The sequence below is a fragment of the Felis catus genome, chromosome C2 (assembly GCF_018350175.1).
Source record: "Felis catus isolate Fca126 chromosome C2, F.catus_Fca126_mat1.0, whole genome shotgun sequence".
In the NCBI taxonomy this organism is placed as follows: domain Eukaryota; kingdom Metazoa; phylum Chordata; class Mammalia; order Carnivora; family Felidae; genus Felis; species Felis catus.
The window spans coordinates 94,888,179-94,916,057 of record NC_058376.1 but is presented as its reverse complement, the minus strand read 5'-3'; the positions used below and the strand labels follow the sequence as shown (position 1 = coordinate 94,916,057).

Below are 27,879 nucleotides of genomic sequence, written 5' to 3'. Positions count from 1 at the left end.
CGTTGTCAGTTCTGATAGTGTCATTATACTTTAAAACTTGGCATCTGGGTGCTGCTGTTTCTTCCTGTTTATTTCTGGCCTTTTCCCTCTGGGGAAGGTACAGTCACTTCTCTCTGACTCCTTTTCTCCCCATGGAACAGCCGGGCCCAGGCATGGCCGTTACCCTTTCAGAGATAGCCTGGGGTAGACAGCTGGGCAGCTCTGTGCCTACTCTGTTGAGGACTAACGGGCATGCTCTGGTTCTGGTTTTCCCTCAGTGAGTGAGTGAGCATCAGACTGGCACCTTCTTTAAACTTACTGTTGACATCTGAGACTTAGACTTGGGCAATAGAGCAGGCAGGGGAGGCTGGAACATCATAAGACTCATGACTTACGTTGGCTAGTTGGGCTTAACTAGGAAGGAAAAAAGAGAGCTCCAGCCAAGTTTATCAAGGTCCCATGTATTTGCATCCAGAGCCCAAGCCCCAACAAGCTGTCAAGCATTCCTCTGTTTTCTTTCGCCATTATTCCTGCACAGCCGACCTTTATTGGGTCTTGATATCTGGGAGAGACTTTGTGAAACCACAAGTGCCTTAGCTATATGGCCATCGCCACCCAAACGGAGCGCCCTTTCTTCATCTTTTGCTAAGGGAGTCTCTGACTAGGGGAGGCCCTGGCCTCATCTCCTGCCAGCTCCAGTCCTCCTTGCTCCAGTCCTTGTCTTTGCACTGGCCTCCTTATGGGCTGGGTGCCACAGGTGGCATTTTGGCTGGTAAACCGACAGCAGTAACTTCCCAACCTGACTGGGAATGGGAACTTTGACTGAAAAGCGTTCACGGACAGAGATTTTGGCAGAACAGCAGCATTGCTCTGGCTTAGTTAGGAGTCATCCCTTAAGTGTTATTACTAACTTAATACATTCCAAAAATTTCTCCCATGAAAGTGGAGGGGAGCCTATTTCCTTTGATGTACCTGCCTTCCTGAGCACCTCGCAAACGAGCCCCTTGCACTAACGGAACAGGACAGGAGTGGGGTGATTCCGCCCCAAAGGGCGCCTCCCAATGTTTCCAAGGCAGCTTCTGCCCTTACATGGCATAAGTGGCAAGAAAGAGTACATAAAGGGTCAACGGGAGACAACAGTCACAAGGATGGGGAGAAAAAGTGAGGGCCAATGTGCTATAAAGAAAGTGAGAGACACAGGCAGACAGAGACAAGGAGCAGAAGATTAATTCGTGTGGGCTGTGGATAGAGTCTGCAGCTCTGTAAACACCAGAGTGCTAGCAAGGTCTGGTCCTTCCAGCATCTGGGTGGGGGGTGTCAGCTTTCACGAGCTGGGGTCCACGACGCTAGCATATCCTCATCACACCCTTGCTGAGTGCCATGAAGATTGATCCAACCATGGTGAGTACAGACTCAGATAAGGTCAAAAACGAAAAAGCAGAATGCAGAGAAACCAAGCCATTTGTGTAACCACATTCAGTATTCATTTCAGAGAAGTCCGGTAACATTGGGGATATATGCTCATTATGTGAGTTTTAGGGATTTTACCCCAAAAGGCTTATAAGGATGAGAAGATTTGGAGACATGGTTCATCCTTGAGATTTGGTGCTGCCATTGGTCTGCCTTTTTCAGATGACATATCAGAGAGCACCCTAGTTAGGTGGCTTAATAATGAAGTTCATTGCCTAATATCACAGCTAATGCTTTGCTCAGTAACCATCCCATACTAAATGTCCCTAGGAGATGATGATTTATAGACCTGAAATGAGGGAGGGCACACCCCAATTTTTTCCCCTTTCATCTATCCCCCCACCTCCCAGTTAATTTTAATTTGACTAACTTTATAGCATTGATTGGTGCTTAGTCTTTGCTTTTGGAATAATAAATCTATATAAGAGTTCCTATACTTTTAAAAGGGGTTTATTATATACAGAAAAATTGGAACTGGTCGATGTGTGAGACAGATCACTTTGTTAACTGGTAGGAACCCAAAATCTAAAAAATCCCTTCTTTAGATAATCACATGCCCACTTACCTTAAATGCCATGAACTTATGATACGGTTTCGGAGCCCAGGCATATATCTCCACAGCATTCTTTAAGGCAATCACTAGGAATTTAATCCTTTCATATTTAACTGTAATAGAAAAACTATGAATTAAAAGAGTATATCAACTTATTCAGGTTTTTGCATTACTGACTGCGTAAGCCACGATATGGGAGTATACATTATAATTGAGGGTGATGCTCTTGGTGTGAGATCTGCTCATAGATACAGGTTGAACTTTATTTTTTTCTTTAAAAAATTTTTTAGCATTTATTTATTATTGAGAGAGAGAGAGCGAGCGAGTGAGCCTAAGCATGGGAGGGGCAGAGAGAGGGGGAGACACAGAATCGGAAACAGGCTCCAGGCTCTGAGCAAGCTGTCAGCACAGGGCCTGATGCGGGGCTCGAACTCATGAACTGCGAGATCATGACCTGAGCTGAAGTCGGACACTCAACCAACTGAGCCACCCAGGTGCCCCTGAACTTTCTTTAAAGTACTCGGTCTGCAGATGCTTGGGGTCTTTGGCTTTACAGTGAAAGCTCTTCATCTGAAGGCTTAGGACTCTCTTTAATCACTAGGTCTAGATGTGAATTACTCATTGTAAGAAGAATCTGCCTAATAGCCTTCCTGTTCCCTTGCCTGGCTTTCATAGTCACCCACACGGAAGATGCTGAGAGCTGGTATGGCCAAATGGTAGAAAAATTATCAAATGGGTAGAGACATAAAGTGTGCCATTTGCTTATTATTCAAATTTGAATTCCAATTATTAGGAATTTATAAGTGATGAGTGCCTTTATAAAAAAGGCCCTAGAAAGATCCCTCTCTCCAGACACTATATGAGGTTGTGGCGAAAAGACAGCTGTCTATGAATGAGGAAGCAGGCCCTCACCAGATCCTGAGTCTACCAGCACCTTGCTCTTGGACTTCCCAGACTCCAGAATTGTGAGAAATAGACTCTTATTGTTCACGGTATTCTGCGGTAGCAACCTGAATAGGCTAACACAGTACTCTCAGCAGTTATTTACTTTATTGAATACCTGGATGAACAGAATACTTGTGTCCTAAAGAAACTGGACAGCCCAGGGCAACGAACTTAATTCTTGCTCTCTGAGCTCTCCCTTCTGTTTACATATTCTGTCTTTAATATACTTTCAACTACTTCTTCAGCCACTTATTTCCATATTTCTAAATAACATGTTTATAATTTTACTGATCTTTTTTTCATTATAGATATTATCTATCAACTTGAGAGTATGGAAAGGATTTAGCTGATTAGAACTGTCTCCTCTCTGCACTTCTCTCTCTCAAACACACACATTTCTTCCTCACCCACACCTGTGATACAGTTATATTTTAAATTTTTGGTGAAATCAAGATCCCATGTTGAAATTATTATTGTTCACAGCTAACACATAATAGTATGCCACAACCACATTTCCTTTTTGGTTTTCCGTCATTTTTTCCCACTTCCTTATTGTCTATGTATCTATCTCTGACCACGTAGACTTTCTGCTGGTACTGTAAAGGCCTTCGGTACAGTCAAACATGGCAGGGAATCTATTAGTCACATTTTATTTTTTCTGGAGGCATCCCTTTTGCAATGCTCCTTGTTCTACTCTGCTTGGACTGACTTCTCTCTAGGCCTCTGTAGAGTTGTCATCTAAATTTCTTTCCCCCTCATTCTGGGTATTTTCTTCACCTTTTACCTGGATTCCTAGGTTTATTCCTTTATTTTGGTGGAACGCATCGGTCAGTAGTTCCCTGAGAAATGGGGTATGGAACATAAATGTTTGGAGAACCTGCACATCTGAAGGTGTCTTCATGCAACATTCAAAATTGACTGGCAGTTTGATGGCATGGTGGTTAAGTTCTATGTGTCAACCTGACTGGCCACAAAGTACCCGGATATTTGGCCAAACATTGTTCTGGGTGTGTCTGTGAGGGTTTTTCTGAATCATATTAACATCTGAGTGGGTACACTGAGTAAACCAGGCTGCTCTCCCAATATGGATGCGCCTCATCCAATCAATTACAGACTTCAATAGAATAAAAAGATTGAGTGACAGGACACCTCCTGTCTGACTATTGAGTTGGGAAACTGGTCTTTTCCAGACTTCAGATTGGGATTTAAACACTGGCTCTCCTGGGTCTCCAGATTGCTGACTACAGATCTTGGGACTTCCCAGCCTCCATAATTGTGTGAGGCAATTTCTTATAATAAACCTCTCTCTCTCTTTCTCTCTCTCTCTGTCTATATATATATATATATATATATATATATATATACACACATATACACATATATACACACACACACACATATACACATATATACACACATACATACTTGTGTATATATGTTTATATACCTCTTTATATATATACATATATATGTATATATATATATATATATATATATATATACACACACATGTGTGTGTACGTGTGTATCCTATTAGTTCTGTTTCTCTGGAGAACCCTATTTAATACAGATGGTTTATAAAATACTAGTTGAAGGCTTTGTTCCATCTTCTAGTATTGCTGCTAAATCTCAAGTCACCTAATTCTGTGCCTATTATATATAAACTATTTATTTTTTAATTATAATCTGGAAGCTTTAAGGACCTCCTCATTTCCTGGGTACTAAAATGCCATGTTAATATATCTTCCTGTGAATCTTTTTTTTTCATTCACTATACCAGGTACTCAGTGAATCCTTTAAAAAAATTTTTTTTAATGTTTATTTAATTTTGAGAGAGAGAGGGAGAGAGAGATAGAGAGCAAGAGAGAGAGTGAGTTGCTCGAGCAGGGGAGAGGCAGAGATAGAGGGAGACACAGAATCTGAATCAGGCTCCAGGCTCTGAGCTGTCAGCACACAGCCTGACGTGGGGCTTGAACTCACAAACTGTGAGATCATGATCTGAGCTGAAGGCAGATGGTTAACCAACTGAGCCACCCAGGTGCCCTTATGTGAATCTTTTAAATTTGGGATTTCAAGTCTTTATTCTAGAAATTTTCTTATATTTCTTTTTTGATACTTTCCTCCCTTTCCATTTCTTTTCTTTTTCTTAAAACTCATGTTACTTAGATTTTGAAGCACTTGGTTGATCCTTTTACTTTCTTACCTTTTCTTGCCCATTCTTTATGTCCTGCTTTCTAGGAGACCTCTCATCTTTATCTTCCGATACATTTCTTACACTTTTTATCCCTACCAGCATATTTTAATCTCTAAGATTTTTTCTTGGTCTCTGAATGACCTCCCCTGACCCTGCTCCAATGTTCTGTTTAATGATCCTTATGCTTCTGTTCTGGAAAGAGTTTTTCTAATTTCCCCGAGGTTATTAAAGTTTCTTTAAAATTTTTTTCACTCCTCATTATCTTTGTTTTGTCTACCGTCCTTTCTTTCTGTTTAATTTTCCTTCCTGTTAGCGGATGTCCCCACGTCAGGTAGTGGGCTTACTCACTGCCAGGCTTCATGTGTGGGTGGTTAGATAGCAAGCTTTTCATGGCACTTCAAATGTTAGTACCTGAACATCTTTTCTTTCCGGCTCTTTAGTTTCTCCAAAAACAAATCTTTCAGACTCTTGCTTGGGAATATAAGTATGGTCGCCAACATTTTGGGAGCTAAACAGGGCTAGAAGGGGTGTGTCTGTGTGCGTGCGTGCGTGCGTATCTGTCTGTCTTTCCTGGCAATGCCGTATTCCCACAATTCAGATTGGTTGTGGCAACTTCTCATCCTCTGTTGCAGTGGCGGAGGACTTGTGGTCATCACCCATCCAACAATCCTATTTGCAGTTCCTCCTTCCACCTCTATCTCAGATACACCTGGGGCCTCAGACCCTGGGCCTTCCTGGGTTCTGTTATGTGGTTGGATTGATGTTGATGCTGTTCCTCACTGCAGATGTAGACTTCAGCATTTCCTGGTCATCTAGGTTAGGTCCTCGTCATTCAACTGTTCTTGTTCGATTCTGTTGATATCTCTTGTTTGCTGGTCTCTCTTCTTCTGGTCCCGTGTCCTTGTGGGTTTATGGCATTTTTATTCCTTCACTGTTATTTTAATGAGTATTTGGAAGGGAGTGGACATAAATGTTTAAACTGGAGCACAGGACTTTATTCTGAATGTACTCTTTGAACTTGATCAATCTGATGTTTTTGGAAATAATGCAAGTATATCTTAAGTTCCAACAACATCTTAAACTGGTAACAAATGTGTCATCAATACCTGACTGGAAAAAAATGGAATGATTCTGATTGAGTAAACAAGTCCACGTCGTGACACTTACCAACTTTGTAATGTATGCAGCCTTCCAAGTCCCCAACTGTGATCCAGCCTTGTTTCTTTTCTACTTCTGGGTCGTTGTGCAGTATTCTGTTTCTTAGCCATGAAAGATAGTAAACTCGTAGCTTATTCTTTTTTCCTGTTGAAATAACAGAGCTCTAATTTCACACCCCTATGACAGCATTTTCTCTCAGTCCTTCCCCATCTCTATTTTATTTAATTCATTTATTTTATTTACAATTGTGTATGGTGTAAAGGCACAATAACCAGTGTCCCCAGCATCGTCATGCGTTGCCTATGCCAAGACTTATGATTAAAACACCTCCAAGTGTTTTGGACAAATAACCATTTTATAATTTGTCTTTACCTTCAGGTTGTTTCTTATCTGAGCAAGCTGCTCTTACTCTCTCTTCTCAATGCAAAGGGCAGTGTCAAGACCTAACTGTGTAACAGAATAGTTGATCAGAGTTCCAGAACATTCTAGATCTAATTACACGAAGGAGCGTTGATAACTGGACATTTTACTATGCTTATGTGTGACTGCACATAACCTTCTTTCCCTCACCTTCTAACCTAACAACATATGTTAACGGAGAGCTTCTTATTCGCCTCCTCTATTACTTTAAAGATGACAGCTGGTGGTAGTTTTATTTTACCTAACAACAACAACAACAAAAGAATTGTATACAGAGACAAGAGAAACAATTAATGAAGGCGACCTGGGCTCACAAGATAACCCTGGACACGTTTATGATTCTGAGATCACTTACTAAACAAAAATAGGAGAGAATGAGATGTGTACTTGGAAAATACAACATTTCCGTTGGTAAAGCGCTCCTGGGGTAAGGAATTCTGTGATAAGAAAACATCTTAAAAATGTTGAGGGGTACACAAGGAGCAAAATTGAATATACCCTATGAGATCATCTGACTACCAGATAAGAACACGTGCCTTGGGGAGGCTCTTCCTAAGTGATCAGACATTTAGGCCTGTGGGCTCTACTTCTTGGGTACTTATTTTCCCTTGATTTCTCTTAGGCATCAAAAGATGTTTTATATTTTACAGATGTGATATACATAAGAAGAAGAACATTTATTTATTTTTTTAACTTTTTAGAAAAATATTTATTTTTAAGAAAGAGAATTGGGGGAGGGGCAGAGAGAGAGGCAGGCAGAGGATCAGAAGCAGGCTCCATGATGAAAGCAGTGAGCCTGACGCAGGGCTCAAATTCACGAACTGTGAGGTCATGACCTGAGCCTAAGTCTACTGCCCAACCTACTGAGCCACCCAGGCGCCCCCAAAATTTATTGATCTATTATTTTTATTTTTTAAGTGTATTTATTTATTTTGAGAGAGAGAGTGAGCGAGCCTGTGTGCATGAGTAGGGGAGGGGCAGAAAGAGAGAGAGAGAGAGAGAGAGAGAGAGAGAGAGAGAGAAGGAGAGAGAGAATCCCAAGCAGACTCTGTGATATCAGCACAGAGCTCAATGCTGGGTTCGATCTCATGAACCTTGAGTTCATGACCTGAGCCGAAATTAAGAGTCAGACGCTTAACAGACTAAGCTGCCCAGGAGTTCCAGAAGAAGAAAATGTATTGAAGCATTACACACTGGATTTGACAGGAGAGTGCATCCATAAATGAAGGAAGTCACTGTGCAGTTGCTATTCCTTTTTATAGACAGAGGCCCAGAATTGATCCCAACAGCTAGGATGGGCAGAAAGGCCAGTGCTTCCTCCTTTCTGTGCCAATGCAGATCGGAGGGCAGTTCAAGAATCATTTGCTCCTATTTTCGTTTTCCACTTTCCCCATCTACACTTCATGATAAGAGGAGACGGTTACGTTTTTTAAGAACGGGGATGCGTCACTAACAACATAATGAAGCCAGAATGTGAACTTTCTGGTATCATTTCCACTTTCGGTAGGTGAGTGACAGTTGTACGGTTTTAAATTTGATTTGCCGGTGTAGCAGTCAAGAAAGCCATTAGCAAGAACAAAAGACTACATTGAATTAAACTCGAATGATAATACAAGAACAATTTACTCAGTTAACTCTTATTTGGAGAGAATAAAAAGAGATGAAACTTTTGTGGAATGGCAAAAGAAAGAGGGAATTGTAGCATCAAGTGAAGGTAGTTTTTCAAAATGGAAATACAGCTCAAGAGTTAAACTTTATTCAAGGTTGAACCCAGTAGCCCTGTGTCTTCTCTTTGTGAAATGATGGCTGAGTATAGAGCCCTGGTTCTCAAACTTCGCGGCACATTAGAAACAATTGGGAACTATGAAAGCTATTGATACCTGGGCCCTTCTCCCAGGCATTCTGACCCCACTGGTCTGGGCTTCTCCCATCCATTCAAGTGGTTCTAATGCACAGAGGTGCAGTGGTTTCATACTGGGTGGGATGGGAAGGCAGGGGAAAAGGGATATTGATTAAACTTCTTCAAAGATCATCAGAAAGAGCTTTCAATAAATACAGGTTCCTTGAGGTTACATTTTTAACCTTGTCAAAAGGTTAACTTGTTACATTTTTAACTTCACTTCTGTGTAGGCTTTTTTTTTTTTTATTTTTTTGAGTTCTTTTTGGGAACCAGAAAGCTGCAGAGTGTAGCAGGAATGATTCCCACATCTGAATCTCTTTGCAGACTCAATCACCCAATGGGCCAGCTGCATTTGCTGGCATCAGTGGAATATAAGCTAGAACAGTTCTTGAGAGAAAAGAGACCAGAGACATTTCTGCTTATAAAATTTCCCACCCTGAGAAGCCTACATTTTGATATTCTCCACCTGAGAGTAGGTAGCAATGACTGGAGCTCAGACATCTTCAAAAGATCCTTGCTGAGCCCTGGCAGAGGTTAAAGGCCTATAAACATACAGCCTTTGTGGTACTTCTCCTTGATTCAGAGATCATGCAGAGGTGTAAGGCTTCCCTTTGGAGGTCAGTATCTCTGGAGTTACAAAACCTGAGTGATCTCTCTGGCTATCCTGCTATAATTTCTTATGTCACTGTTAGCTGGGAAGGGCAGAGCTTACTGTTTTTTTCAGAACCGAGGGGATGGCCTTTCCTACCTGTGCAGACTCAGGGGACTTGGTCATTCCGGTGACATCCCAGTAACATACCTGATATCGTCACCAGGACATTCAGCCCTTCTAGCACGTCCATCTGCTGAAATCGCCTCCGGTTGATCAGATTATAGACTTTGCCTTGCCCGCTTCGGTCCAAAAGCATCAGGCCATTTTCCGTTCCCACCAGGAGGTTTACACCTGCAAATATAAGAAGCACCCCAAGACTGACTTTTTATTGCTTTAACCTTCTGCATCTGGGGTCCCTGTAAAACCTAAGAAACTGTGCCTTGTTAATATAAACTAATGGGCAAGTAGGTACCCCAGGAGGGAGTGAAGAAGTGGAAGCCCTGCCATAGTAATTAAATCACTGCCCCTCTGGCAATGAAATTACTTCTCTTTCATAAAGTGGTAGCAGCATTCATTACATCTGGCCATTTACTACCTAGTATAGAGTCCTTCTTAAGAGATGCTCTTGGCACAGCTGTGACACTAGCATCATTACCTTTATTCCTTTCCTGTAACACCCATCCCTTTCTGGGCTCTTTCTATAAATCCCACCTCAAGACTTCTCCAAGGTGCAGCGCTGCCCCTGTCCATGCAGTGATCTCTAGCCTGCCCACCTTCACCATACAGCAGAGGGCCCCATTTCCATACCCCACTGGAAGAAAAGCCCTTCCTCCTTCTCACACAAAAGCTTACGAAGGTCTCATGCCCTCAAGGTTCTGCTGTCTGTCAGGGAAATGACAAACCATGCAAGTGAGGTGTTAAGAGCCTGAGAGTTGCAGAAAGATTGGCTGTAAGGGACCACTCAGGTATCTAAACCTAGCGCAGCCCGTCTCCCATGCAATCAACCCTATTAGAAAAGCTCTATCAGGTAAGTGGTCTCGTCTGGATAGTTGGCATCCAAAAAATTCATCCCTAGACAAAGTAACTCCCACCTGCCCCTTAACACACCACATCACACACACACACACACACACACACACACACACACCAACGCACTGAGGGTCCACTGTGTACTGAACTATATTCACAAACAGGTAACTCTGTGACTTCTCTTGCTTTTTGTACATGTATTTTTTTGAGTAACATACATGTCTATTCTGTCCACAAATTATTCAATATCAAACATGGTCATCTTGTCTTCAGTCTCTTTTCCAGAGGACAGTGCCTTATTCCCTCCATCACATCTCCCATGAAATGGTTTCCAGGCTTCATCTACTTCCCCAAACATCTCAAATGCTTTTGTCCTTATAAGATTGTGGTGCCCCAAACTAGGCCTAGTATTTTAGGTGGATACAGATGGGTCATGTCCTTCCTTCATCCGTATGTGATGGTTGCAGTAACACAGACCAGGACTTTGACAGAATTTCATCCCAACTATACTGAGTTTGAGGTCAGCTAAAACCCATGCACCATTTTTTATAAGAACCGTAGGTTGATGTTTTGAACTAAAAGGGAAGGTTCATCATCTGTTGTCCTTTTCCAGTTTTCTCTTGCTACTACTAGCCTTCAGCAATTCACTAAAACATTCTAGGCTGGTTTGCCCACTGTGAATAGGGGTCATATCTAATTCCCCTTGCAGGGTATTGCATAGATCATACAAGGCAGAATGGGGGACACATCACACAGTGCTGGGCAAATAGTGCGTGGTACATGGTAGCTGGTTCAGCAGCCGACTTTAGCTATCACTATTATGTGTCAAGGTCATTTCTGAATCTGATCTTGTTATCTTGGGCATTAGGTTATCAGCTTTTTTTTTCATGTTTATTTATTTTGAGAGAGAGTGTGTGTGTGCAAGCACGAGAGTGGGAGAGGAACAGAGAGAGAGAGAGAGAGAGAGAGAGAGAGAATCCCAAGCAGAGCCTGACATGTGGATCGATCCCACAAACTGTGAGATCATGACGTGAGTCGAAATCAAGAGTCTGACGCTTAACCAACTGAGTCACCCAGGCGGCCCTATCAGTTCTTGCTGCATGTAAAATTGCTCTTGATTTCTCCTGAGGCCAAGATGGTCTCAAGTCAGGACTCGACACCCCTGATTCAACCACTGCTCTTCGGATAGTAAGCTCCAGAGGTTTTTAATGTTTGAGGGTCGATGTGTTAACGAGTGGTAAAAAGAAGAACTTACCCCAGAGAGCTGCACAAAGTATTTCTGAGTTGAATCGTTTCTTGTATTTTCTGATTTCTGGTGTGTCGCTGTGAGGTCGAATGTTGGTTGGGTTTACATTTACCACTGAAATCTTTCTTGCTTCGTTGAGTTTGGCCTGTTCTTGCCTAAGAAGTTCGCTAGTAAACAGAGCTTTGAGAAAGAGAATCAGAGAAGTCAGTGGCATCTTAAAAAACAATCAGTGGAGGTACGGAGAAGGGGCTTCAAAACACTATGATTTCTCCTCGTTTAGTGTGCATTATGGGAAAGGCACAGAAATTCCGAAACTATGTACATTTTATACTTTTTTTTTTTTTTAGTAGACTACAGTATAAGTCATTCACAGAAGCAGGATTTTAACCATTAGTAAAACAGACTTAAAGATACTACTTGGGTAGTTTAGAGAATACATACACACCACCCCCATCTCATAGAACACGGCAGGAAAGATTTACTTTTTAAAATTCCGTATCATCAACTGACAGACTAACCTAAGCCTCCCCTGATGATTAGTGAGCTGCATAAGTCCAGAAAGCAAGGCTCTCCTCTAAATCAGCCAGATCTGTGCGGTAGGAAGCACACACCTAGAGCTCAACACAACCCAACGCGCACTGATTAAGTGTCTACTGCGTGCACAGCATTGTACCCAGAAATTGCTTTTGAGAAGTAAGTGGTAAGTTTGGAGATCTCTGAGGAACAGCTTTTCCCAGGGCCCCTGGATACCTCTGGGTTCCTACCAGAAGCAAAATAGAAGAGATGAAAAAAAAAATGGGAGACAAAGATATTTGTTTTAGAAATCCTACAAAAATAATAATGATAAAAACAAAACAAAACAAACAAACAAAAAAACCAACCTCCCTTTAAGACAGGGCCTAAGCAGGAAATGGCTTAAGTACTAAACCAATAATTCATTTCTTTATCACGTCACACCAGGAAGGAAAACCAAGCTGTTTCTAAAACATCTGGGCAGTTTCGCTTACCCGCGGCTGATGATTCTTCATCCTCTTCATCTTCATCGGTGGGAGATGTCTGGTAAACTCTGGGGTCCACAAAGGGGGTGAAGGAGGCCTTCGTGCTGCTCCCCATGCCATACTAATGGAAAGGCAAGAGGATTAAGAAGAACAGATAAGTACTACAGGAATGAACAATGCCAAGAATACTTTGCTTGGGCTTTAGAATGGTTACAGATTCTTCAATCTATTTAGCTTGTTCACACTCTGACCCTTGGAGTCAAGGTGTGCCTCTCTCTCCAGCTTCTCCCGGTGCTGGCTACTCACTGGCCATTCTGCCTTTGCAGGGCTCCATTAATTGTCAGATTGCAAGAGTTGCTGGGGGCAACTTATATTTTGGACCACATGGTAAGATGACCGTGATGACAGAGCTTCTCTCTCCCTTGAAGTACAAACAATCGCATATTGACCAAATGGTCTTAAGAAAAGCTGACACAATAAACTAAGTAAGCATGCCCACATAGCAGCATTTCATCCTGAACATCCGGTCCACCAAAGTCTCCCTCTTGGAGCCTTTGGGCCCTTGTAAGCTGACCTGGTGATGCAGGTGGATTGGTGTCGGCTCAAGAAGCCTTAAAATCTTGAATGCAGGGACAATTTCATCCAGGGATTGAATATTTTTCCCTCCCAGAATGGTCGCTTTAAAAGGATACTCCTATTCTCATGCCTTATTTAGGGACTTCATGAAGATACTAGATTTGCAGGCAATGCACAGAGGGCTTGCTTAAAAAATAAATCTCGATAAAGACATGAAGGCAGACTCGACTAGGGAACAGCGAACTAAATATCAGGGCTTCACCTGGTGAAATTCCATATTTCAGCTCTGCCAAAGAAGGTACAATAACCACTTCCTCATCTTGTCTGTCATCTCTATTCCTTCTACTATGCTCAAGTCCTCTTAATATCACAAACAGACCTGCATTCAATATCAGAATATCTCCTTTCAGACAAATGTCTTTAACTGAGTTTTCACTTTCTAGCTTTATTTTCAGGTTTCCATTTAAAAATAAAATCATCTCAGGACCCCGAAACACGTACGGAGGAAACCGCAAAGATCCAATTGATTTTCCCTCCACCTTATGAAATTAGAATGATTTCACCCTCTACAAGGTAAGACTCCTTCCAAATGAAGAGCTTTCACATACATTCTCTCCTTTGATCTTTAGAAGAAGTCTGCGAAGGAGGTGGGGCAGGTACTAACATTCCCACTTAGAGCTGGAGCAGCACAAGAATTTGAACCAGAGTCCAATCCCATGGGGTTCTTCTAGGTTCTGTTAGACATGTTCAGGCAGAGGAAACCCGACCACACTGTGGGAAGCCACAAGAGGATATGCGGCCTCCCAAGGCACCTCTGTTTTTTCCCTTGAGGTAGAATTCAAAGGGTGTATCATAAAAAATTAATGTGTGGACAGCATCAAAAACACCAGGGCATATGCTTCATGATTTCCTCCGGGGCCTCCGTGTGATTCATGAAACATGACCAAGCCCCATGAACTCATCCACTGGTCGGGCTTGGATAACTACACCTACGAGCACTGCCTAACAGACTGTATTTATTCAGGCTGTCTCCAGGGACTGTTTCTATACAGGCAAGCTAAATACCCCATTTCTCTCTTTCCCACACAATTTGGAGTTTAGGAAGATGGATGACAGCCTATCTATCTATTGATTTTTATCTTTCATTTAACAAAGAATTTCAACTCATTTTAAGTCAAACCTAGTTTGACTAAATCAATATAAACATGAACCTCAACCGTTGGCCATGGGATCTCTATAGGCTAAAGTTTCTCTTACTGGCCTGGGAGATAGGAAATCCAAGTTCTAGTCCTAGATCTGCCACCAGCTAGCTGTGTGCCATGGGCAAGTCACTTAACCTCTCTGAGCCTCAGTACTGTCATTTGTAAAAATAGGCATTGGGCCAGATGGTATCAGATCTTTTTACCCCTCAGCTTCCATGATTTTCGTCCATTAAAGTATTTGTGTAAATAGTTATATAGCAACTGAACCAACACATCTCAGGGAGCTTACAAAGCCTTATTCCTGAAGACAGCAGGGTTTTGACACCCCCCGCACCCCCAGGAGAACAGAGCTGTCACGCCTGTTGCCCAGCACCTACCTCAGTCCCGGACTCCATCTCCTGCGGATGGGTGGAGACGCGTCCCAGGCCCTCGGTTGGTGTCCCGGCCGGGGAATGGCTCTGCTGCACCAGGTCTGGGAGGTTGATGTGGCCGGCAAAGCCATTGCTGTCACTGTGGCCAGACCGCTTCTTCTCTCCAGACGTCTGAGGGGGCACAACACATGGGGAGCATCAGAGAGGGATTAGAGAGGGAGGGTGAAGGCCACCGAGTGGTGTCACCCCTCACACAGCACAGGCACAGTCCCCAAACGGACCTGCTGGGGTGTGCGGAAGATAACACATTTATATTTTACTAAGAAAATAAAAAAGAAGTTAAACTTTGTTCACGCTTAGTATATGGACTGACCCTGCGGCTTTTTGCTTCTGCATGAGGGCAGTCAGGGTCACATAGGAAGTGGGAGTTCCCATGGGAAGGCAGGCGGAGGGGCTGAGCTCCTGAGGTCTGCATTTGCACAGTTCTCCCCTGCAGTATTTGTGTGTGTGTGTGTGCCTGTGGGTGCACCATTGACTGGATTTGCAGGTATATTACCAGGTTACAATGATGCGAACCCCTAAGACACATACATGACCTAAAATACTGCTGAAACACAGAGGCAGGGATGAGATAATACTAATAACCCACATACCATGTACACCAAGAAAACGCAGAGATGCCATCTGCCCAGATCATAGGGCTCTTTGTCAGTCATGAGGTCAAAACAATGATTAATTCACCAGATCGGACAGGAGTTACAAAAAAAAAATGTACTGAAATAAACCACAGATTATTTGAAGCTACAGGTGTGTGTCTGCTACTGAATCTGAATACTGAATCTCTTACAAGCAAGTATGGTGCCTTGCAGTAAAAAACGGAAGTCATCATGACTAACAAGGAATAGTCAATAACAGTGTTTGAACTATTTTGTATAGCATCCCTTTTTAATGTCTTTTCAAGGTATTTTGTAATATATATAATATGAGAAGTAGGACAAATGCATGAGTTATAAATAAATACACTGCAATTAAGTGGCATGCTCTCAAATTTTTACTACTGATAGGATTGTATGACCTAACAAGTTTGGAAACCACTGCTCTGCGAAACAAAGCCTCCTCTCAAAGATCCCAGGGAAGAAATACAGGATTAAAAGACAGTTCTGCTTCCTAAAAGCCAGTAGCCACACTGCAGGCCTGGGCAGTATTGTGCTTTCTGATTTAACATTTATGCGACTAGCTCACTGAGGTTTCTTAGAGCAGATCTGATAAAGCAATGATTCCCTTCTTTGCCTTTTCTTTCTTTCATCCATTTACCCAGCATTCCTGAGTGACTACTAAGTGTGAGGCATTTTGTTGAACATGGAGGGATCGGCCAGGATCAAAGCAGGTAGACATACTCCCTGCCTTCCCTGGGGCTGGCTGGCTTGGGCTCACTGGCCTGGCTTCCCCCTCCCAGAGCCTGTCCTTGTCTTACAATGACCACTCTGCACCTGCTTCTGGCTAGAAGTGAAAGGAGGCAATTTTGGGGGTAGATGAAACAGATTCCCAAGTTCCTGAAGGGGTGCATGTAACGGATGTTACCGGGGAGCTTAAGAAATAACTGTAAAGCTGCGGTTCCCTCTATTTCTTGGCAACATGCTCCTGGCCTGCAAACTGCCCAGGAGAGGGGCATTTTCTGGATTCATTTTGTCCACACAGTCTTCATGCATCCACAGCTTGTACTAGTGCCTGTTCTCAGGATCGAACATTTTGTCTTCTCAATGACATTTACAGGGTTCAGTCCTAATTTATCTCACTGTCTCCTATTTTATGTGTACTGGGCAGCTTTTCCTTTCTTCTAAGTTCTGTTCAAATACTGAAAGGCTTTTTAACATTTCCCCCCAATCTCCCAGTAGCATAAATCACACATGGCCTCTTTAGAGTTTTACAGGCTCTCTATTCTATCCCCAGCATTCTGCCTCGAGCCAAAAGCTGAGGCAGACGCACTGGTTATCAAAGACCTGAAGAGGCTAACAAGGGAAACAGCCCAGACAGTGAGAAGCTTGAAGGAATCCAGTGGTGACCGACCCCTGAATCTCCCCACTCTGAGTCATCGGCCTTTTGTCCATTCAACCAGCTCCTTTGAATTAAATACCTTCTGTGTGCCAGGCACTTTGCTAGGAATACAGAGATAAATGAACAACAGCCTGGCCCTCTAGGACCTCCGTAACAGAGCCCAACAATTTCTACAGTCTTCACGCCCTCACCGTTCCCATGGGGGTGGGCACTAAGATTTCCCTGAGTAACAACTTGTGCCTGGGACCATGCCCAACCTTTAGGTATGGTATTCCCCCCAGTCCTTCAAATACCACCACAGGCTAGCTCCCATTATCCTCACTTTACACATGGAAAAACTGCAGTGCAGAGAATTCAGCTGACTTGCTCCGAGTGACACAGGTTGTAAGTGCTGAAATCAGGGGCTGTCTGTTGGGAGAGCCCAGGTGCTCTGGCCTGCTGCCGTGATAGGTGGCTCTGCTCTCGGCCGTAGCTGATCGGAGCTGGAGTGGACGCCTGTTTTAAGCGGATTCTTTTTCCTATCACTTCCCATTACCAGCTGGTCAGTAGGAAAGGTGCTATGGACAGAGGCCCATGGAGTCCCAAGAGAGGCTTCAAGGAGTAAAGGAAGGCTGAATCAGACCCACGGGGATCTGCTGGGTGAAGAATAGGCAGCAGGGGAAGTTGGGAAGAGAGAATAGCTCTTCTGACAGATGGGTCCCTATAGACAATGTGGTAGATGACAGCTGGTGTGGTTTGTTCTAGAACTAGAGTAGGGAAAGGTCCTCTGGGACCATAGGTTAGGGGGAGGTAGAACCAGAGGGCCAGGGTGTGCATTGATAGGGCAAATTTGTGTGTCTTGGCAGGACTGTGGGCAGTAGAGCCAGTATTTTCCTCTAGAACCATCTTGTCCACTCCCATGAGAATGCTGTCTTGAGTGAGTTCTCTTTGATGTTCATCTTGGGGAACTGAACTATAGCACCCTATAAACTAAGCTCTATTATGAGTTTTCATTTTATTTTCTTACTTTTTTGTCAGGGACATACTTTTATTTGCATTTGCCTTTGTGATACCTGTACTTTTAATGATTCCAACTCAAGGTTGTTATGTTAAAAGCCCACCTTTGGGAAAGGTGGCATTTAGAAACTGAGGGACAAAAAGGTTATATCAAATTCATAGAAGACACTGGTGAGTGCTATTTTCAAAGTGACTGGCTGTGGTCACAGAATACTGGGGTGCTTTAAATAACACAGAGCCATTTGGATATGTCTGGCAACTGAACTGAAAATGCGCCTCCCAATATCTTCTTCAAGGTACTGACTCTGTCATAACGACTCTAGCAAATTATAAACTGCATTAGAAAGCAGAGTCAGAGAGTCACTCACTCAGAACATTTCCCCTCAGGTTTTCCAAGCAGCAAGTTAGAATGACAGCAGCCTTCTATACCGCCATCGGAATTATCCATTCACCACATTGGGAGATTTATATACCAGCACTACACAATGTCAGCTTGTGCAGCCAAGTCCATTTCTTATTTCAGGCTTACAGGATAGGGCTCTTCAAAGCCTACTTCAAAGATTCTGCAGGGCCATATCATGAAACTCTAGCAAGTTGCTTTGTGAACTACTTTTCCAGTTACTGACCTTCTGCCAATTATTACTTCAAAGGCCTTATTCATCTCAAAACTACACTTCCTTTCTTTCCTGGGAGAGCAAAGCCTGCTATTATGGTTTCCCAAACTATCCTGGCTGTAGAATGACAGATGATATGCATTGTTTCAGAGGCAAGAGTAGGAAGGGATAACAAGTAAAAGGAGAGTGAAATGAAATAAATTACAGTTGACCCTTGAACACATAGGGGTTAGGGGCATGGTCCCCCAGTGCAGTTGAAAATCTGAGTAGAACTTCTTACTCCCCAAAAGCTTAACTACTAATAGCCCACTGTTGACTGGAAGCCTTATCAATAACATAGACAGTCGATTCACACATATTTTGTATATGTATTATACACTATGTTTTTATAACAAAGTAAGCTAGAGAAAAGAAAATGTTATTAAGAAAATCGTAAGGAGGAGAAAATAGATTTATAGTATTGGACTGTGTTGAAAAAAACCCACATATAAGTGGATTCACACAGTTCACACTCGTGTTGTTTGGGTCATCTTATGAGTCATACACTATTATTTACGAAATTTTATAGAGGATAACACAGACCCAGGGGGGGACATCAAGTAACTCTTGCCCAATGTTACCAGCTATTGTTTTCCTTCCAAGCAGAGACTTGTCAAATCTACACGGGGATGATGAAGTGTGAAAGAAGAGAAGACAAATTCTGATTTGTCAAGGCCCTTCTGGCTGGCGCAGATGCAGTGAGGAAGTGCATGTGAAGCGAGCACATGCCTCCCACTCAAATGAAGTGATGTTCCTCGAGTTTAAACACACAAAATCAGGAGTACCTGGGTGGCTCAGTCGGTTAAGGGTCTGACTTGGTTTCGGCTCAGGCCATGATCTCATGGTGTGTGAGTCTGAGCCCTACGTCGGGCTCCACGCTGAATGTGGAGCTTGCCTGGGATGCTCTCTCTCCCCCTCTCTGCCCCTCCCCCACTCGCTTTCTCTGTCTCTCTCTCGAAATAAGTAAATGAGCTTAAAAAAATAAAAATACAGATAAAAAACCAAAATCATCCAAAGCAATAGGTACGTTTTTAAGTAGATCTTCATATTTCTTTTTTTTTTTTTAAATAAAAATAGCTCAATAGCCTTTTAATGTTGGTTTAATCAGATAAGATGATATCACCGTTTCCTGGAACTTCTAACCATTTTCTATACATACAATCCACAAGGATAAAGCCATGGGGAAAAGAGGCATAACAAGGCCTCAGATGCTACTGAGTGAGGCCATGCATTCCCATTTCGCTGCCGTAGGAAACATCTGGGTTTGCCAGTTTTATATCCTCAAGCTCAAATTCTATACTCTGATTTGCATAGCTCCTACTGAAGAATTCGGACTAATGTAATTAAGTCACACTGCGGAAGCTTAGAAGGATACAGGAAAGAAGGCGGTGGACAACTGAAATCACTCAGCCATTTAGAAGCGTGTGTTTCTTCTGGCTGCCCACCCCCATTCACTATGCTGAAAATACACGCTGCCAGCATTCTCTGCGAAAGCTCTGATATAAATACCACTTAAGGAAGCACTTCCTCTTCACAGTTTTTATACCAACTTACCTCTCTTATCATCAAGGTTCCTTCTCTTGAAATACTGCTGCCGAAAGTGTCTGCGTGAGAAGTCTCCAGCCCGTGCGTGCCGACCATTCCCACATTGTACTGCTCGGTGCTCCCGGGGGCTCCTGTTGGTCTGAGATGGGAAGGAACGGTATTAACAGCAATGTGTGTTTAGGGAATGCCTGTTTCCTGTTTATGTGAATTTTTCAAATTGGGGTAAAATAGATGCAACTTAAAATTCACCCATTTTAACCATTTCTAAGGGTACATACAATCAGTGGCCTTAAGTATGTTGTATTTAATTTTTAATGTGGTGCTGATGCCTGAACAGGTGTCCTGCTTCTGCAGCATCCTCTCTCGACCTATTCTCCATGCAGCAGTCCTAGAGAGCAAGCTTCAGACTGTCCAAGGAAAAAAAACACTGCCGTCGATGTCAGAGCCCCTCGCAGGCTCTGCAAGGCCTCCAAGCCTTCTCTACTCCTTCTCTGACCAGCAGGCACCCTGACCTGCGCTTTGCTCATGCTGTTGCCTCTGCTGGAAAACTCTCTCCCACTCTGGCTCTTGGCTGGTTGCCTCTCTTAAGTAACAATATTTCATCTTCAGTGATACTTTCCTTGAGATGCCTTCTCTTACCACCTAGGTTTTATCCCACCAACCCCTCTTTTTTCTTTCTCTTCATCCTTTGTCTTATTGGTTCTTATCACAATTTATGATTCTTTCTCTTTTTGAGTCTCTTGGAACTTTCTCCCCCTGTCTCATTAGAACATATGCTTATGAAGGCAGTCTTGTCTCTGTTCATTACTGTATACCTAGCGTAGAGCTGGGCACAGAGTAGGAGTGCAACATACATTCATTTGATAAATGGGTTTTACACTATTTATGGAGGAGAAATATCAATTAAGGGCATTCTGGCTTACTAGGGCATCCATTAGGTAGGCTGTTTAAAAATATGCAGCACTTTTTAAAAACCTCTGTAATTACTCCACACTGTGGTATATCTATTTTTAGTTTGTTTCTTGTTCTTGTGTTTAATATCTAACGGAGAAGGTAACAGGACCTTCACATACACCCTGAAAGCAGAGACTCACGTTTTCTATGTGCCCCGTAACACAGACCACAACATCAAGGGAAAACGAGAACCAGGTAGGTGATGTGATTTGTCTACAGGATTTTAGTTTCCATGCAATCTTCATTGATACCCTGTATCAGCAGCTGCCTCTTTTTTAAAGTGGGTGTATCAAAAATAAAAAAGGTATCAAGGCTTCTCTCATTAAATATATTAATTGTATCTTTTACTTTTTTTTTTCCTCTTAACTGTTTCTTATGTATTTGAAAAAGACACTTCTGGTCTCTTGGATCCTATCAAAGTCCAAGTACTTGATGAAATACTCAATTCAAGAAAGAAGAAACATGACAGACTTATGACATCTCTGGGACAGAGAAAGCATATGTTAAGGATCCAAACAAAGAGGTGATAAAATGGGAAAGGGAGTCCAGACCAAAGAAAAGTGCATAGCAAGATGCTTACTTCAAAACTACTAAACTGGAACAGTGGATTGAATGAATCTAAAGATGAGTTAGAACTGACGTATTTGGGAAGAAAAAGAAGCAATATTTCATTCTCAGAAAGGAGCCATTTATAGCGATCCAGAGACATGGAATAAGAAACTGCTGCAATGAATGCCTGACATATTGCTAGACTGGCAAATCAGAGTAGTTCTCAAAACTATGATATCTTCACTCATTTATTTGAAATTTTATTTTACCTTGTGTGTGTGTGTGTGTGTATGTGGCATATATATGGAATGCAAGGCAGCTAAATATATATATTTATATATTATATATATTCATATATTATAATATTTATATATTATATAATATGTATTATATATTTATATATTATATATTTATATATCATAATATTTATATATTATATATTACATATATAATACATATAATATATTATATACTTATATATTTTATATATATTTATATATGTATATGTACATGTACATATATATATATATATATATATATAAGCATATATATTTAGCTGCCTTACATTCTTGTTTGGGACAAGATGGTGTGATACAAATAAGTCCATAAATGGAGCATTTATCAAAAGCTAAAGCCTTCTGGGAAGGGAGGTACTTTCCTTCTTCGTCACTCAGACATCCTTGGCCACTGTCAGAAGTGTAGGTACACCGATGGTGACCACCGCCAGGCTGACACTGCCCAACTGAGTTCCCTTCCACCATTAAAGTTCATGGGAGTGAGAAGATCAAAGATATTTCGGCCCCACTTATTTTTTTCACCCTGATGATGTTTGATTCCCCCCAGTTTCATCAGAAACATGTCAATATGAGTGAAATTCTCATAAGAAAGGTATTTTCTAGAGCTAATTCCATTAAGACAGTTCCTTGATTAATTTCCCATATATCTCAGCTAAAACCTTCCTCAATTTATTTATTTTCAGTATTGTTTTACTAAAATTATCATCATAGGTTCCAATTCTTCCCTATGTAAATTTTACGACAAAGATTTAATCAGCCAATCAAGATGTTTATCCCTGTCACCTTTCAAAGGCTTCTGTGGTCACTACTTCTACCAAGTCCAATTTGTTTGTATTAGTTTTAAAGGTGTAAATTGTATTAAGGTTTGGTTCATCTGTAAAGTTTTAGTCAGTAGCAAGTTTTACAGTGTAGAGTGTTAGCCACTTCAGTTTTACCTCTTGCATATTTTTAGTGAGATTATTTTTTTTCTGGGTTAATTTTTATACTTAAATTTTTATGAGTCAGAACTGCTTCATCTATGATAAACTTTTATGGTGAGCAGTTCAGGCTGTTTTGAGTTTTTAAAAATATTACTTCTACTAATAATCTTCCTTATATTGAATAAAAGATAATAATCTGTATTTCTCCCTTGGCCAATTTTATCTAGAATGGTGAGCAATTTCTCTTAGTAAGGTTAAGGTTGTCTAAGGATTGGTCTGTTTTATTCTGAATCTTTTGTACATTCTGGATACCTTGTTTTAATTGACCACACCATTAATCTTTCTGTTATCAATAGCGGCTTTTGATTATGGAAAATTCCTACAAACTTCTGCATGTTCTGAATCACTTTTCTACAGAATTCTTTTTTTTTTTAATTTTTGAGTTTATTTATTTAAGTAATCTTTACACCCAGGGTAGGGCTTGAGCTCACAACCTTGAGATCAAGGGTTGCATGCTCTTGCAACTAAGCCAGCCAGATGCCCCAGAATTCTTTTTAAAAGGCATAGTGACTGCAGCAATTTCTTACTTGACACATCTCCAAAGGCAAGGGAATTAAAAGCAGAAATGAACTATTGGGACCTCATCAAGACAAAAAGCTTCTGCACTGCAAAGGAAACAATCAACAAAACTAAAAGGCAACTGATGGAATGGGAAAAGATATTTGCAAATGACATATCGGACAAAGGGCTAGTATCCAAAATCTATAGAGAACTCACCAAACTCCACACCTGAAAAACAAATAATCCAGTGAAGAAATGGTCAGAAGACATGAATAGACACTTCTCTAAAGAAGACATCCAGATGGCCAACAGGCACATGAAAAGATGCTCAATGTTGCTCCTCATCAGGGAAATAAAATCAAAACCACACTCAGATATCACCTCACGCCAGTCAGAGTGGCTAAAATGAACAAATCAGGAGACTATAGATGCTGGCGAGGATGTGGAGAAACGGGAACCCTCTTGCACTGTTGGGGGGAATGTAAACTGGTTCAGCCGCTCTGGAAAACAGTGTGGAGGTTCCACAAAAAATTAAAAACAGATCTACCCTATGACCCAGCAATAGCACTGCTAGGAATTTACCCAAGGATATAGGAGTGCTGAGGCATAGGGGCACTTGTACCCCGATGTTTATAGCAGCACTTTCAACAATAGGCAAATTATGGAAAGAGCCTAAATGTCCATCCTGATGAATGGATAAAGAAATTGTGGTTTATATACACAATGGAATACTACTTGGCAATGAGAAAGAATGAAATATGGCCATTTGTAGCAATGTGGATGGAACTGAAGAGTGTTATGCTAAGTGAAATAAGTCATACAGAGAAAGACAGATACCATATGTTTTCACTTTTACGCGGATCCTGAGAAACTTTCAGAAGACCATGGGGGAGGGGAAGGGGAAAAAAAAGTTACAGAGAGGGAAGGAGGGAAACCATAAGAGACTCTTAAAAACTGAGAATAAACTGAGGGTTGATGGGGGGTGGGAGGGAGGGGAAAGTGGGTGATGGGCATTGAGGAGGGCATCTATTGGGATGAGCACTGGTTATTGTATGGAAGCCAATCTGACAATAAATTTCATATTAAAAAAATGATCCATAGCATAGGAGGAAATAAAAATGGATTATGGAGTAAAAAAAAAAAAACCCAAAATAATAAAAACCAAAAAACAAAACAAAACAAAAAAGGCATAGTGAGTGCCTTCCTCCACATACTACAACTCTTCAAACTGTTGCTCTCTATACTTGACTTCAAGCATCTCAAGGAAACTCAAGTCATTTCTTAGCTCTCAAGTACAATGATTGCTCTTCGATACTTTGAGCGTTTGGCCTCTTGTCTGTCTACTATGACTGACCCTCCAGTCCATCCTTCTCTGCTCCCCTGACCATGTCACTCTTCTGCTTTCAATTTATAAGAGTTCCCAATTAACCATAAGATAAACCTGTGGCTTACAAGCCTTCCTGTATCTGGTCCTTGTGTATTTCTCTAGCCTCATGGTTTCAACGAAACCTACCTTCTATTTCTAACTCTAACAACATATGATTTCTAGCAGTTTCCTGCACACATCATGCTACCAACACCCTTGGGCAACTTTAGTCTATCTTCTGTCCACGAATGGTTCCCTTACATTCCCTGCCTCCCTCTAGGTATTCCATCCTTTACATTGCAGTTCAGGCACTCTCAAACCCCACCTCAGCCCCACTGGGATGGTTCAGTAGGTGGCTCTCCATTCTGCTTCCACAGTATACCCTGTTCACTTCTAACCATGCACTCAATGCAGGGTCCTGCAGTTATCATATCTCAGTAATGTTGGTATCTTCAGTGCCAAGCACTGTGCCTGGCATGCAGGTGAGATCCAGTGAATGTTTTATAAGGCCACAAAGGCTTTGTTTAATAACCCCGGTAAACATTTCATTCAAATTTATTATCCAAATATACCTCTTTTGTGAAGTGATGAACAGTCAGCTATGAGAAGAATTATTACCATGCTTAAATTGTCCTGAATACCTAATGTTGAATTTTGTCTTTTTAAAATTGACAAAATAACTTTAGCATTGGGTTCACTTTATATACAGGATGTGCCAAAAACAATTTTATTATAATTGCTATTAGAGGAAAATGAAAAAATTTGTTCAGCTATGTCACAGAACTTTATAGCATGAAGAGTGAACTTTGATGTATGCCAATTAAAAAAAATCATTTAGGAGGTTGGAGGATCTAAGGAAAGAAGAATGTAGACTGTGAAGAGAGAGAGAGAGAGAGAGAGAGAGAGAGAGAGAGAGAGAGAGAGATACGGAGCATGGGCAGGGGAGGAGCAGAGAGTGAGACACAGAATCCAAAGCAGGTTCCAAGCTCCGAGCTGTCAGCACAAAGCCTGATGCGGGGCTGGAACCTACAAACTGTGAAATCATGACCTGAGCTGAAGTTGGATGCTTAACTTACTGAGCCACCCAGGTGCCCCACAAATGTATTTTAAAAACGTGAGTGGGAGATGGAAAAAGGTTGACCTAAGTAACTCTGGAAATAAATGGAGTCCCCTAAGATTAAAGGTAAAGGAAGCAGCTTGTAAGCACTGTACTCTGACTGATAAAGTTGTTTCCCATAGGTATACTGGTTAACCATTCTGATCCTGCTCTACATGTGTACTGGAAATGAACAACTAAGCAAGAATTGGCACATTGTGACAGCCAGGTTTCCCGCTGTTGGAGTGGAAATTGACAGGTAAGGAAGGAGAAGGGGCTAGAAGGATCCATGTGGTAATGAATCAGAGTTGGAGATATCAGGATAAACTTTTATTTAATGTAGACACAGATGGATATATATAGAAATATTTATAGATATGTGTACATAATGGGTTAATATACACAATATATATTTCCTTGCTCTGCCAGTTGAGAGGGCCTAAAAGAACTGACTCACTAGTAGCAATGAGCACACCTAGTGCCCAAATCTTGGTTCTAGTATCAGTTTTTAATAAAGGGAATCAAGGCTTCTAGGAGGAACGGGTGATTCCAGGACTAGAACAGGAAATACATGAGGTAAGCCTGGAACATCTTGTAGTGTCAGAAAGTAAAGAAGTGCTTGGTGGGGGGTAGGTCAGCCACAGGTGTACAGGAGCCAATGGAAAGAGCTTCCAATGGTTGAAGGTGGAACAATTTAAGCAGCAAAATGAAATAGTGGATTATAATCCGAAGTACTAAATAAATATCCATGAACCTTTACTGATATAAATAAATGACCGAATAAATTAATAAATGGAGAAGAGATAAATTCCTGAAGAATAATTTCAAATAAATTATGTAAATACTCTACCCTAAAGGAACATAACTCCCTACTCCTTAAGTGCAGGCTGTGTGCACTGGCTTCCTTCCAAAGAGTACAGGATGGAAGGGGGGGATTACATTACAGTAGAGAAACCTGACAAGCATTACCTCAGCCAGATGATCAAGGTCAGTGTCAACAGTCTTAAGTCACACTGGTAGTACATACCCTTGATATGAAGTGATAAAAGTCACATGTGACCTCTGTGATCTTTCTCCTCCAAATCCATAACCTTGGTCTAATCATGACAAGAACATCAGATAAATTCCAGTAGACGGGAATTCTGATATTCCTAATCAGTATTCCTCAAAACTGCCAACTTCATTAAAAAGAAGGTAAGTCTGAGACACTGTCACAGCCAACAGAAGCCTAAGCAGATATGGTAACTAAATAACTAAACGTAACAAGATGGGATCTTGATACTGAAAAAGGACTTTAGGTAAGTAAAAACTAAGGAAATCTGAATAAACTTACTAAAATGTATCAATACTGGTTTATTAAGTGTAACATATATACATACTAATGCATAACGCTTATAATAGGGATAACCGTGTGCAGGGGGTAGGGGGAGTAACATGGGAACTTTGTACCATCTAAACTTTTTTGTGAATTTAAAACTGTTCTAAAAAAATAAAGTTATTAATAGTAAAAAAATGAAAAAAAGCAATAATTTAAAGAAAAACACTAAGGCAAAAACAGCTAAAACATTTTATAGTTAAGGTAATCCTTTGTTCTAAAAATTATTTCCGAGGCACAGTCTGGGTGGGAACAATGAGTTGTCCAAATTCCTATAAAGACTATAACAAAACAAAACAAAACACTTCTACTGATTAGAAGGTAAACTATAGGAAACTTATAGTGATTAGGCCACAGTTTTAGAACAATAATTTTCTCTAATTGGATTTGTCAAAGTGTTCCTGCAGGTACTGATTTAATTCAATTCAATACACATTTATCGAACATCTGCTATATGAAAGGCTCTTGGTTTGGCATTGGGTGGTGGCTATAAAAGTTGAGGAAGACATGTCTCCTGAAACTAAAGAGATTAGCATCCAGAAGAGCTTAAAAACATGATATGAATCCTCAAAAACAAGGCAGGAGGTAAATGGGAATGCAAACTAGAGGGAGAGGTCACTCCAAGAAAAGGCACAGCACTGGAAAAGTGCAAGGCATTTATTTGCAAGAATTGATAGGTCAGTTCTGCTGGAGCATATGTTGAGGGAATCATGAGCCGCAGGGATGAAGAGGGTCATAGGGCACTAGGATACAGCATGACCAGAGCCGCGCTTCTGCAACACTAAGACCAGAGCTTGAAAAATGGATGGAAAGGCAGAGAGGACCACAGGCGAGGAAGGGGAGCATTACAACAGCCTGGCAGGGCAATGGGGTCAGAAGC

The 27,879-nt window shown here is 41.5% G+C and overlaps 1 protein-coding gene and 1 long non-coding RNA gene across 10 annotated transcripts in view; one reads left to right on the top strand and one right to left on the bottom strand.

Moving 5' to 3' along the window:
• Positions 1–27,879, bottom strand: part of TNIK (TRAF2 and NCK interacting kinase) — a 391,801-nt gene that overhangs the window by 7,502 nt on the left and 356,420 nt on the right. Inside the window, 7 exon segments of the mRNA XM_019840116.3 lie at positions 2,015–2,115; positions 6,309–6,443; positions 9,419–9,562; positions 11,496–11,666; positions 12,494–12,605; positions 14,640–14,804; positions 19,892–20,021. Coding sequence (XP_019695675.2) covers positions 2,015–2,115; positions 6,309–6,443; positions 9,419–9,562; positions 11,496–11,666; positions 12,494–12,605; positions 14,640–14,804; positions 19,892–20,021 — 958 coding nt within the window.
• LOC109503571 overlaps positions 1–27,879 on the top strand; it is a 125,222-nt gene that overhangs the window by 76,495 nt on the left and 20,848 nt on the right. For 5 of the 9 annotated variants that reach the window (XR_006585262.1, XR_006585267.1, XR_006585268.1 and 2 more), the window contains 3 exons: positions 12,447–13,633; positions 15,952–16,020; positions 25,768–25,883. This is a non-coding gene — a long non-coding RNA (uncharacterized LOC109503571). The remainder of the gene's footprint in view (positions 1–12,446; positions 13,634–15,951; positions 16,021–25,767; positions 25,884–27,879) is intronic. The other 4 variants (XR_002162649.2, XR_006585265.1, XR_006585264.1 and 1 more) reach the window with 3 other exon arrangements.